We start from the raw sequence: 13,202 nt of genomic DNA, 5'->3' as shown, positions 1-13,202 counted from the left end.
GAAAAAAAGGCCTTAAGAAACAAAGCTACTGTTCTGCTTCTTGTGATGAACTGTTGAGTTCACATAAGCAAGGTATGATTCACAAAGTGGCAAAAGTTTTAACATCTCTTCTTTGGTAAGAGCAGCCTGAGAAACATACATTTCATTCACACATCTAACTGGAAAAATAATCCTTTATATTTCTGTGCATCAGCTCAATAGAGTGAGAGTGTCTGAAAAATTCTTCTAACTGCTTTGGCACAGTTACATTGCATTTGCAAGCACTAAAAAAGTGTGTATTCTCCTTCAGCACTGATGTGACTAAATGAAAAAAAATAAGTTGTAAATAACAACAAGCAATCACAAGATATGTCTAAATAGATTAAGAAATTCAATTATACTTCTGCATTAGAATAAAATACACGTTCCCAACCATTCCATTATATTTTACAGTGTGAAAGAAAACAGTTTTCTTTACCCTGTCATTGACTGGTCTCAAGTCAGAAGTCACCATAAAGAGGTTTATCAACACTAAAAAAGAAAAAAGAGGAAATTAATTAGTCATCAGAGCTGACACTGAACAGAGTATGTCATCCAGGAATCTACCCTTGAGTTTTGCTTAAAAGCAGCCCTAGCATCTGGCAAGTTCTCCAAGGTCGCTTTACCTTTCTGCTTGGGTTTATAGACAGGTTTATCAGTCTGGATGAACACTGATGATCCTTTGCTATCAATGGTTACTGTGGTGTAGTTGTGAAAAATGTAGCCTTCCTCTGCGAGATGCCGGTTGCCCCAGACTTTTAGATGTGCTTGTCCACGAAGTCCTGAAGGCACCTAGAAAACAGGTCATGAGGTGAGGAAGATGCAGAAAAGCCTTTGAGACTTCTGGGGAATAGAACTGACACTGAAGTGAGCAAAGAGCAGCCACCTGCTGCATTTCAGTGTAACTATGTGTTAGTAATAAAAAGAAAATGAAGAACATGCTAGATCTTTTACAATGTAAAAACTTCAAAGGAGGCAAAGTCATGCTAAAAACATGGCAGGAAATTCTTGTCTACCCTTTCTTCATCACTCAAGCAAAGTGATATTTGATCTACACGTGCAGCTTCCACTAATGAAGGTGTGTTACATGGGGAAATTAACCATGCTATGGAAGACATGGCTCTATCAACACCAGGGAGAACACACAAAAAAAACCCCAAACCAAACCCATGTATGTTTGCCCATTTTCAACCAGCTGCTCAGAGAAATACAAGACTTTTAAAATGACATTAGATTAAAAATTACAAAGTAAAAGATCTCATAATACAGAAATACTATAATAGGTCATAATTTGAGTGTGAAAAAATAAATATAATATGAACTTTATGTTGAGCAGTGAGCTGCAGATTCAGCCACTGATTTTCTTCAGTGGTGTAAGGGCCTGGCAGATGAGCTGTGATGGATTAAGCTTTGTTCTTTTCACGCTCCACTCTTGCAAAGGTTGCTTCCTCCTTAGAGCGTGCGCCAGAGTGTGACCTGTATTTGTGCCTCAGCTGCTTAGAGAGCAATGCCTGATGTGGTTGAAGGCAAGCCCCTCATGTTTTCACCAAAAACATTTTAAAATAATTGACGCTCACCTTGAGTTTAATTGTTCCTTTATCTAAAATGAAAGAGAGAGAGAGAGAGTGTGTTATTCTTCTCAAGCTAAGGTGCTAACATTTGTGCCATTTGCAGTTGAGTGAAAGGAGACCCCATGTCACAGAACTGCTAACTGCAATACCCCTTCATTATGATTTCACCTGAAGTAATTTTCCTTCATTGTGTAAAACAATCTGCAGGGTGAGCAAGCTGGACCTAGTAGAGTTCTCCAAAATAAACTTGGTCCACATTTGTTTACAATTTTTTCCCAAGGTAAACTGCAAGGTGCTCTATGGTTAGAGAGTACCACCAAAGCTGAGATTTCAGCACGGGGAATCCTATGCTTACAGAAATACTTTGCTGTAAAAAGACCTGGCCTCTTTTGGGACTTGAATAATTCTCAAAACAAACACTTATAGAATCTATTTTGATTGCTGGGTACAGCCATACCTAAGATTTCTCTTTAGCATATGTTGTCCACATGTGTAAGCATCGCTCCCTTTGAATTACTTAGCAATTGTCAGCCAATTTCAATGACAAGGGGAGGATAAAACCAGAGACAATCTGTTCCAAGAAAGGAAATGGCTTTCATATAACTCCCAATTTTTACACACAGAAGGGTTAAAACATGATGGTTAAAGAGCCTGATTGCCTGAGTCTTGTCTACATTACAGCTTACACCGCTACTAGCACTGGTGGAACAGCGCTGCTGTCTTCGTTTTCAGTAATGTAAATTCATTCAGTATTAAGTTGGACATAATCAAAACACTTTTTTGTTTTACACACAGGACAGAGGAGTATCTGTCTTGGATTTTAAAGACTCAACCAACTGCACAAATATTACCACCTCTCTCAGCAGTACTCCGTCCTGAAGATGGGGAGACTGCATTTCCAGCACTTATTTTAAAATAAGGGTAGAAAAGGATGTTGTTGCAGATTTTACATTTTTTTTCCTTAAATTCAACTTATCTTATTCCTTATACAGCTCCCCAGTGTCAAATATTCAGGTTTCAAGAGGAAAAATATTCACTATAAAATCCTTGAATATCAGTTATCCAGGGTCTCTGTATGTCTTGCTGCTCCAAAATTATCAGCCTTGGATATTTGAGATACCATACATCAAAGCACAACCAACTGAGAACATTTAGCGGTAGTCAGTGTATTAAATATTAGTTTGGTTCCAGTTCCATCATCACCTAAAGCAATTCTCTATGAGACACTGATGTGCTCCCACAGCACCACAACTTATAAACTAATTCTCAAGTTCAGAATAAAAGGAACTCACCCAGAACTGTTCCGTGGCCTCGTGACACCGCTTCTCCTTTGACTACTAACTGAATCTGGACTGTTGTCTCCTTGACAGAGTTGAAGATGGTTACGCTTATAGCTTCTTCAACACCAGATCGGAAAACAGAAGGTGCCGCAATCAAATAGCCCCTGAGGAGCAAAATTGGAAGTGGACGGTCAAGAAGAACAGCAACAAGAGTGTAATCTTTATTTGCAAGCCACTTTATGTATAACAAAAAGAAAAGAACAGACTACTCTATAACATAGGTTCCCAGAATTTGTCCCTGTAGGGTCACGTTTGTGGACACCAGCAGTGTAGGTCTATATGCATAAAACGAGCAGAGAATGCACATAGAAACAAACAGAGCCTAAGTGGCTTACAAGTCCTTACTATTTAAATAAAGCCACTAATATAGATGTTCATTACAAATACAGTATATATACATTTATTTATATCTTATATAAATACAAACTAAACATACAACTAGCTAATCATAAAAAGGCTGAAGTTCATGAAAGAACAAGGAGTACCTGAACCTCCAGTAGAATTTTGTAGATAGTGCTTTGTTTTGAAACAATTTAGATACTTCTAACATTTTTGCCTCAATTATTTTTCATGGCTCCGTTTTCATAGTTCAACTTGATACACAAAAAAAGAAGTGACACTCAGTGCTGATACTCATCACTTTCTAAATGTCACATACATGTAGCACGTCTAAACTTACAGTTTACATAGAAGCAAGCCAGAAACTGCAGTTACAAGATTGGGCTCAAATTCTCTGTTCTGACACCACTTTTTTATGTTCAAACCATTATATCCTGCAAGTTTAAAATCCCTGGGAAAAAGGAATTATTTTAGCAGGCACACACATGGTTTTAAAGCCACCCTAGATGACCTCCCATATATACTACAATCCTTGTGTTTCTGAACAGAATCTGTACCATTCCCCTGTGCTGAATGGCACCATGCCATGAACTTGTCAACTGAAAGCATTACAGACTCTGAGTTCTTTGATGCGTTGGGCTGTAAGCAACACATTTATATTCTCTTCATGACATGCCTTTCTGGGGTTTTTGTACCCAAAACGATTTTTTTTTTTTAAATGAGGTGATTCCTCACATGACTCTCTCAGCCCAATTTCTGAGCCCGTGCCTTTCTACAGTTCCATGAGCCAGGTTGCTTTAGTTCATGATTAATTATCACTTTGGGATGAGGATGATGGTGTTTTACAGCCCCCAAGTCATCTTTTATCAAATTCCAACCCCACGTTTCTCTCTCAGCAGGCCTCATTGCCATGGAGATTCCATTACCCCCAAAGGAAGTTCAGATCTCTGTGGCATTTGAGTTAAATTGCATGGGGTACTTGCAGATTCAAAACCTTATGGTTGCCAGGTTTGAAAATTCATCAGAACAATAATAAATAACAATAAAAAGTTACTACTTAGCCTGCAAATTCTTGGTAAAAAAGACAGAGCTGATCTTGTTGCAGAGGGAGAAAGAATACCATCTGCATCCAGTATGAAATGATTAGATTCAAACTGTCACATAAGCACAGCACTACGATGCCATATGTGAAGCACATGTATTCACATTGTTCTAAATCGCTGCAACTCCTCCGAGGTACCACTCCATTGATACAACTATTTAAGTCACTTTATAAGTGGCATTTTAATTATAAATATTTAACTTGGCAATTAAACAGTTAACTTGACAGTGACTGGACAGATCCCTTAAGCACATTTGACTAACAGCTCTGTCAGGTTACACCAAAACTTGGCAGGACGTGAAATATTTTCTAGTAAGCAAGTGAAAATAAGTTCTCCATGGCACTCAATTAATGCAGCTATTCATGATGCTGACGGGCTATAACAAGCTAGGGATAAAGAACAAAGCAAACCTTAATCGAAGTTAACCTAAACACACTGTAACAAGCTGAGGATTCAGTTTCCAAAACCCAGAGAACTTTCCCCGCTATGAAATGTTTCTCCCCAGATGATTTTTCCCCCACAAGAATGTTTCACATGTTCTTCGGGAGCAACCAACATTACCTCCAACCATCCCAAGCACAACAGCAGCCCCTGAGCAACAACCCGGATTCCTTAAATAATTGTTTGCAGATAAAAGCTTCGAAGCCGCTCGCTGGAGGAGCCAAAGGCAGGTATTTCTAAGGAGGCTTGCTTCTTCTCTCCCCCGCCTCCCCCCCGCCCTTTCCCTGCACTATGCACTTTCGCACCGGCGAGTACAAACGTGCTGCTGAGCTCGGGAAGCGCCGCGATTCGCCTCCCCGACCCCAGCCCCTCCGGGGGGGTTCTCGCAGGCTTTGTTAAGTGCCCGGCGCAGCCACCCCCGGAGCCCCTCGGTGTTCCTGTCCTCCCCAACCCCGCCACCCTTTACGGGGAGGCTGCCGGCGGGGGTCCCTGCGACCTCCTCCTCCTCCAGGTACTTACTGCCTCTCCCGGGGCTGGGCTGCGCTCAGGCTGCAGAGGGTCAGGAGGACCCCCCAGGCGCAGCCGGGCTCCCCGCGGGACATGGTGCTCCGGAGCCCCAGGCCACGGCGCTCTCGGCGGGCAGCGGGAGCCTTTTGTTCCCGGCGAGCGCAGCCCCGGCTCCCCCGCCGCCCCGCTCCCGGGCTCGGCTCCCCGGTGCCTCTGGCCGCCGCCCCCGCCGCGTCCCCGCCCCCGGGCCGCCCCCTCCTGGCCCCGGTGCCCGCTCGGCTCCGGCCCCGGCTCTTTGTCTGCGGCTCCCCGCCCGCTCCTGACAGCGTGCACCGGGGGAGGGGGCCGGGCCCCGCACCCCCGCCTCCAGCCGGCCCCCGCCCGCTCCCAGGTGCGCCGGGCCCCGGTCCCGGCGGGCTCCCGGCTCCAGCCGCCGCTCCACACCTTCCCCATCCTCCCTGCAGCCCTGACAGCCCACCCGGCCGGCCTTCTGCCCCGAGGGCTGCTAGGGCACCGGCTCCTCTCCTGCCGAGCCCCCCCAGCCCCGGCAGCCCACCTGCCCGAGCTCCCTGCCTTCCTCCTCCAGCCCCTGGAGGTGCCGCTGAGCCTCAGGCAGACGCAAGAGCTGCAGAAGCTTTGGTTCCCAAAGGCGCCATCAGCCTGGACCAGGGCACAGCACCCCCGGCAGGGTCTGCTCCCATTAACTGAGCCTTTGTACTCCGAGGCGCCGCACCGAGCACCGCCAAAGAACCGCTTTCCAACTCAAAATCCAGTGCCAGGACTGATGCTTCTCCATCTCCTCCTCCATCCCCAGGCCCTGATCTCCCATCTCCATCCCGCTGTCCTCGCCCGTGGCTACCGGGGCTCGAGACAGGAGGGGGAGCTCTCACTGCACCAGTCCACAGAAGAGAGTGCAGCGTGTAAAACTTCAACAAATCGGGGAAAACCATATCCAAAGCACCAGCAGGGATTCCAGGCGACAGAATAAGCGTCTCGCAGGGGTGGATTAAATGCCACATACAGATACCGAGGAATGAGTTCTCCAACCTTTGCCAGAGACAACCCAGGATCCCAGATGTGCTTTGGAGCTGAACTCTCCCCCCAGGAATAAATGATAACCTTCAACATAGGTAGTTTGAATCATATTTTTCCCCTCAACGCTACACACCTGGCTTAAGGTAAACTACTATGAAAATAGAACAAAAAAATATAAACCACTGCCTAGATTAGCTCCATTATTTGAACCTCAGTTCTATTTCTTCTAAAAATCACTGATATGGAACCTCGCACTTTATTTAGCAAAAATTTGTATTCAAAGGTTTACCAAAGGCCCTTTCTTCTAGCTCCTGACAAGAAAAACAGCAAATCAAGTTGCTAAAGCTGATAAACTTTTAAAATTACTTTTCTCCCTCTTAAAATTATTTCAATCACCATGTATTTTAGAGGTATCATTACTAGCTAACACATTTTCTGCAAGTCATCCCATTCCCTAAAAACACAAAGTCATCAAAAGGAACGAGATTTCCCTGACCACTTCAGAGGCTGATCAGGCCATAGGCAGGAGAGCAACAAAATGGTGCCTAAAGTTTTATCTTGTTTGGAATTACACTAATTTTAGTATGATTTCTCTTAAAAAAAAATAATTAAAAAAATCATTAACTCAGAAGCTTTCTCAAAAGTTCAGATTACCTTCAGTAATGGATAACACTGCTAGATGTGGCTACGTTTTCCTACTTAAATCCATCTTAAAACAGCATTGTCTTATTTGCGGCGAGGCAAAGCAAGTCTAGAAGAAGAGGGAACAGATTTTGTCAAATAAAAAACAAAAGCTAGGCTAGGGCTTTAGAAAGTGTATCTCACCTGAAAATTCTTCAGACCAGACATCTCAAACAACAGTCTCAAATCAAAAGGACTATGTATTTTGCAAGGCTCGTTACAGTTTTTAGGGTTGGACACGACATTTAAAATCATAGCCAAGCAAATTTGGAAGGTTTTAAAGAAATCCCCTATTTAAACAGCTCTTACTATGTCAACAGTCCTTGACTAACGTTTGTCCACCGATGCTGTTTTAAGACTTGCCCTAATTGTCAAGATCTGTGTGGAGAATTGAAGGAATTTTATTCAGTACAATAAGAACACCAGAATTATGCTCTATCTACTGAACAAGAAGTTTTAAAAGATGGTTCACCACCTTGGTAAGCATTATTTTTATTTATTTTTAATGAGATTTTTCTAGCTATAGCTCATCTGTGGGAGGAGTTGCAGAATGCCTTGGAGCAGCTTTCAATATTCTGTAAGCTGAATCTATTTTGCTTGCTGCTGTGCTATTTAAGCACAACTGCTCCTCTCTTGCTCACTTCATTGCTCATGTATCTTCACATGACAAAACAACGCTACGAGAGCTACCAAGGGACTCTTGTTTGCCCAAAATTGAAGACACGTGCAAAAAAGCATGAAGTCAAAAGGAGGTCCTCCTAACACATCTTTCCTCTCCATTTTAAAGTATATTAGGTTTTTCCTCTGATCTCCCATTCCTCAGAAATGTATAATTGTACTCAAATGGGGCTATTCCTCTTGTACTAGGAGTTGTAGTAGCTGTGTATTACCTCGCACCGGCCATGATGGTCAAGGATGCAAATGAGGCAGGATCTGTAGGAATAGGTAATGTATTTTGTTAATTATGTTAATTAGTTTAAGACATGAACACTCTCCACAAACTTCCACTAGTATTCTTTGGGGTGATGTCAGTTCAACTAGTTTTACATGGAATTAAATAAAATGCCTGCCATTCAGATTTTAACAGCTGTATTTTTCTACAAATATTTCACTAGAACATTAGTTTTATCTTTCTCCATACTAAATTCAACTGTGCCACTGCTGAGATGAACATTTACTTGCACCAACTCTGTCAAACCTAGGTCAGACTTCAGTTTACAATACTCTTAATAAAATAACTCTGTTTTTTAACGCATCTCGGCCTTTGAAACTTAACTAGAAACGGAGATAGCTGGACTGTCTAAATTTCAAAGAGTGTGTTCTTCCTTACTGCTGCATTCTCCTTCAGTTTATTCAAACTCATTCAAAGTCTAGAATTATAGAGATCATTTCCCAAGCAAACCAGCTAGGCTTTATGAAAAGCAACTTATTAGAAAGTACATTAAAATGGGAACTTTTTTTTTTTACTGAGACAAACCGAAACATGCAGAATAAAGTAAAATCTGGTAATTCCAAATTCTTTTTCAGCTTTATCACTTTCTCAGATACATCCGCAGACCCCTGTGTGCCTCAATATTTTCCTGTCTGCACAGGAGCAACACTAAGGTTAGCCTCCTTCGAAAGGGTAACACTTAAGAGCATTTTGGAATCCTTTGATTAAAGACAATAAGGAAGCTAAACAAAAATGAAGCACCTCTGCTGTTCTGACGGTATAGCAGCCTGTAACTGAGGTACAATACCTCACCAATCAAAACAATGATTTTGAAAATAGTCTTGCAGAGATCAGGTATGTTTTGGGCGAAACAGCATTGTGCTTTCAAAAAAGTAATTATCGCTACACTTAATCTTTATAGATTATAGATTATTTATAGATTATAGTCTTTATAGAGCAGACCCACAAATGGCTCCTTACAGAGTCATGCCTGAGATCTATGGGGTACATACCAAAAAACCCACAAAGTGCCACTAAACATCCATCCACATTTTATCTTTGAAAAAGCTCTGGGTATGGACTTCGAAGAAGCAACATGATTCAGCAATGAACTGATGAACGAATGCAGCAGAGTGCACTTCTAAAATGGAGCTCCATCACCTTCAGCGTAATGTTAGAATACTTTTGAACACAAAACTGTGTATTTCTGTGTTTCAGAAATCACAGCTAGAAATTATCATTATGTGGATTACAGCCCTTTTAAATCACTGTTAACTTTTTTAAAAGGAGATATTCTTTCAAATGGAAGATTTTCATTTTGCTATTTACTGACTACAAGAAATATCAGGCAATTACAGTCTTTAAAGACTGCAAACCATCTTCTAATTATGAAAGTATGTGCAATCCTGTAAATAAAGCTAGAATCAGCTTGGTCTGAAAAAAAAGGAGGCTTTAGATATCATTTCAAACTATTTAGTTACTGAAATGGAATTTTCTGTGCCTGCCAAAATGAATCCTATTCAGTGTGATGCAACAGGTGTTGGAATTCCAGCAGCCGCCTGCAACCCACATCTGGTAATAGTTAGGAGTTTAAAGGAAGTTCTGTAAGAACTGCTTATGTATAAAAACTATTCATCAGTCAAATCTATAGGCCATATTCACCCACTGCTTGCACGGTGCATAGTTCAGATTTTTATTTCGTTTACAAAAAACGTAATTCTGCTCCTCATGAAATTTTAGGAATCTCAGGCAGCTGTCCAGGTTGAAAGTGTGCAGAGGATCAGTATGGCTATACTAGTGTGTCAGAAAGGTGAGGGAGGGACTGCAGGTTATAGAAGAAGGTGGAAATACTTCTATTCTGGTTCTGACGATCTAATTTATATCCTGACCACTTGTACACTCTCATAATTACTCTGCAGAAGAAAGAATGCCCCCCTTCCATGTTCCATCTACATAGTAAATAAACTATGTGCAATGTTAAAGTTATCAGACAGGTATTTGTCAGACAAAAAATAGAGTTAACACTAACTGCTGAATAATACTAATTCTTGAATACTGCTACTCTCAGCTGTGCCTCCTTTTGCTTTTTTTACCCTTAATTACAAAATTCAAATCAGTAAGACTACTTAAGAATCAAGTGGTAGGATCATGCCCTTAATAATTAGCCTTTGTTAACTGTCTCAGCTTGAGTGTTATCACTACCTTGTCACTGAGATGACCAGACCTAAAGAGATAATACTTATTTAAAGATTTTGAGAATACATGCATAAATTGTGCACATAAGAAAAGATGCTGCAGCAAAAACAAGGCTAATAAGTATTAGTTTTGCATTAAGTCCTGTAAGCGCTAGGCTTCAGTAGAAGGCGGGTGAAAAATAAAAAACAATGGACAAGTCATCAGCTTTAGGGAAGCCAGAATCATTTGTTCCCTCTTCCCAATGGGAAAACATTCATGTCAGTCATTACATACCACCAGACAAGAATAAGGTCTTAATTACTTTACAGCATTATTGGCATTACAGCATTAATGGTAAAGAAACCCACATCCATTTCTTTAACTTCAGCTTTTGTTCTCTCTTTGTGTTTCTGCAACAGCCTCTTTTCTGTTAGCCAAACACAGATATCTAATGTAGAAACTGGTAACTGCAGAACAAGCGTCCTATTGGCTTTGCCACACTAGTGCAAGCTTACCGGCAACGAGGAGAATGCCTTTCTACAGAAACTACAACATCGGTCCAGATACAGAGTGGCAGAAACTAGACTGATCCTTCCTCCTGGGAATACAAGCACATTTAGAAGAAAATTACAAGGAAAGGTTAATTAAAGAGCACATTCAAAATCAGAATATAATGTGAGTAGCATTTAACAACAGAATAATGATCTCGAGAATACAAATATTAAGTAGTTCTGTCAAAAATGCCTATTAATCATCTACAGAACAGGAGAGGCTGATCTGATCTTTCAGATTAGTACAACATTTTAATTCCCAACAAAATGACTGAAATAATACTAAGAAATCATTAATATGGGCAGATGCTGATTTAGAACAGGAATACAGTACTGTGCTTAATCAGAAGTGGCTGTCATTAAGACGTTTAGCAACAAATTACTTCCCAGTTTTCTATTCAGCCTCTACATATGACTGATGTAATAGAAGTTTGTGTGTAGTCTAGTGGTTGGTGAAAGTTTTATACATAAATAAGGATCTAGAGAGGTTGTGAAGTCTCCACACTTAAGTTACTAAAAATTCAGCTGGACATCTCTATAACTAAGAACAGGTAGAGATGTCCTTTTAGCATACAAATCATGTTAATTTGAGAAATTAGATTTTGTTCAGTTAGGCAAATTTCTCAAGGAAAAAAAAAAAGCTAGCAAGAAAGAGTTAAGGGTTCTTGACATCTTTGGGTACTGCCTTTACAGCCACTATACTTACCCTGCCCACACTACACTGATGCTGTATAAGTGTACTAACATTGCTCTATAGTCGCACGAATAAGTTTTGTCTTGGTTGAGCTGGAGACCAGTGCTGCTCTCCTGTAATTACTTGTTTACCATTTCATTTACTGAAATATTGTCTAAAAAGTTCTGAAGAAATACAGAACAAAGCCTGAGTGCTGAAAGGATTAAGTGCAACAGACAGAATATCTTTTTGGGTAGTAATCCTGAGAACTCTAGCGTTCAATCAGCTGTTTAACTTCCCACCCCCACATGCAGTAGATATTAAACCAAGGAATTAAGTTTTGATATCCTACAGGCCATCTCCAAACACACATTACCTTTATAAACAAAAAATTAGTTATGTCTTAAGAGGCAAATTGTGTTTGCTTCTTTAACATATTAAATCTAAGGTCTTGAAAGAGCAGGAAACTCAACAGGTCTTGCATATACGTCATTACAGAAATGTTTTAAAAAGAAACCTATCAGAGGCATTTGAGACCACTCTGCAAACCTAGTGGTCCATCCTTGTGCTTGCCTACAGACCACACAAGTGTAGCAGAAGAAACAGCCTAAAATCATTGCTGTGAGTTGAACAGGAATGCTCACATAATCACTGGAAATGCTCTTAATTGGTGTGGCTCAGTGGTGCATTTCAGAGCTGTTAGATCTTCTGCCGCTGTGGAACTCTTTTCATGTCCTGGCAATCACAGTCCAGCCAGCAGTTTGTTTATCATATTCAGTATGAGTTTCCGGATCTCCAACAAAGTGGTATTTACCACCAAAGGCAGGGAAGACTGCAGTAATCCAATAAGTTCGCATTAGCCTAAAATGCAGAAACATCTGCTGGGGTCATGAGCTGCTTACTTGCTGTTGATGAGCAAAGAATCAGCTCCATTTGAAGCCAGTGCGAACAAAGAACTGTAGGGTTGGGGGTGGTGGTGAAGAGACAAACGGGCCTCGATTATCTCCTGGGCTGCAGCCCCACTATAGTGCACCATAGGCACGAGGGATGCTCCCTCACATTGACCCCGGTGACCCTATCGCAGAGAGCACAGGAATTACAGCAAAAAATGCTTTGACTCAGCCCTCCTGATCTGGTGGTCAAAACAGTCAGGCAACAGCAGCGTAACTGAAGAGAATGTGGTCAGAGCTCCCCAAGAAATACCAGAATCCAGGCAGGGCAATCTCTGCAGTGCAAACCTAGTTTAAAATTATCTTTGCCAACTGCCTTTTAGACAATTAGAAGAATTGTGCAGGGGATGAGTGCTTACATTTCTGTGCTTCCCCCCTCTCCCACCCAGGCTCTCAGATCCAGCTGGATCACTTCACAATTGCTTTCAGGAAGAGGAAAAAGCGCCCCACCCCCGCCCCCCCCCAAAAAAAAAAAAAAAAAAGCACTTTAGGACACATGAACGTTAACAGTTGGTCAATAAGAACTTCTGGCCTAAAAGATGAATACATAGGTAATAAGTATGGCACAAGTTCAGCTAGAATGTATATCTACATTGATATAAGTTACGTAAGGGAGAACATTATTAACTCTAGGTCAAAACCAAAACAAAACCAAACCTCAAGAAGAGATTGATAATGTGAATAAAAAGAGTCCTGAAGTTGTTTTGGATTCCAACTGATTCAGAGCATGTCAGATATCGTCAGAAAATAAGTGGAAAATACAGAATAAGTGGTGTCACATCTGTTTAGCTCCTGCTCCAGTGATTTTGCAGTTCTTTGTTGTTTGTACAGTGTTCAATACGACAGCATCTAATTTCTGTGGCTATGTCAAGGTGAAGGAGCATAAA

At 41.3% G+C, this 13,202-nt stretch overlaps 1 protein-coding gene across 2 annotated transcripts in view; it reads right to left on the bottom strand.

Annotated features, from left to right (window-relative positions):
• Positions 1–5,502, bottom strand: part of CPAMD8 (C3 and PZP like alpha-2-macroglobulin domain containing 8) — a 51,952-nt gene extending 46,450 nt beyond the window's left edge. For both annotated transcript variants that reach the window (XM_074565732.1, XM_074565733.1), the window contains exons 1-5: positions 5,332–5,502; positions 2,882–3,033; positions 1,596–1,618; positions 645–810; positions 458–510 (exon numbers count right to left, since the gene is read on the bottom strand). In XM_074565732.1, the coding sequence (XP_074421833.1) occupies positions 458–510; positions 645–810; positions 1,596–1,618; positions 2,882–3,033; positions 5,332–5,414 (477 nt within the window). In that variant the 5' untranslated portion in view covers positions 5,415–5,502. The remainder of the gene's footprint in view (positions 1–457; positions 511–644; positions 811–1,595; positions 1,619–2,881; positions 3,034–5,331) is intronic.
• Positions 5,503–13,202: the final 7,700 nt, after the last annotated feature.

Source organism: Larus michahellis, chromosome 23 (genome assembly GCF_964199755.1).
Source record: "Larus michahellis chromosome 23, bLarMic1.1, whole genome shotgun sequence".
Lineage (NCBI taxonomy): Eukaryota > Metazoa > Chordata > Aves > Charadriiformes > Laridae > Larus > Larus michahellis.
The sequence above is the reverse complement of the archived record's forward strand: the minus strand, read 5'-3'. Positions and strand labels throughout refer to the sequence as shown.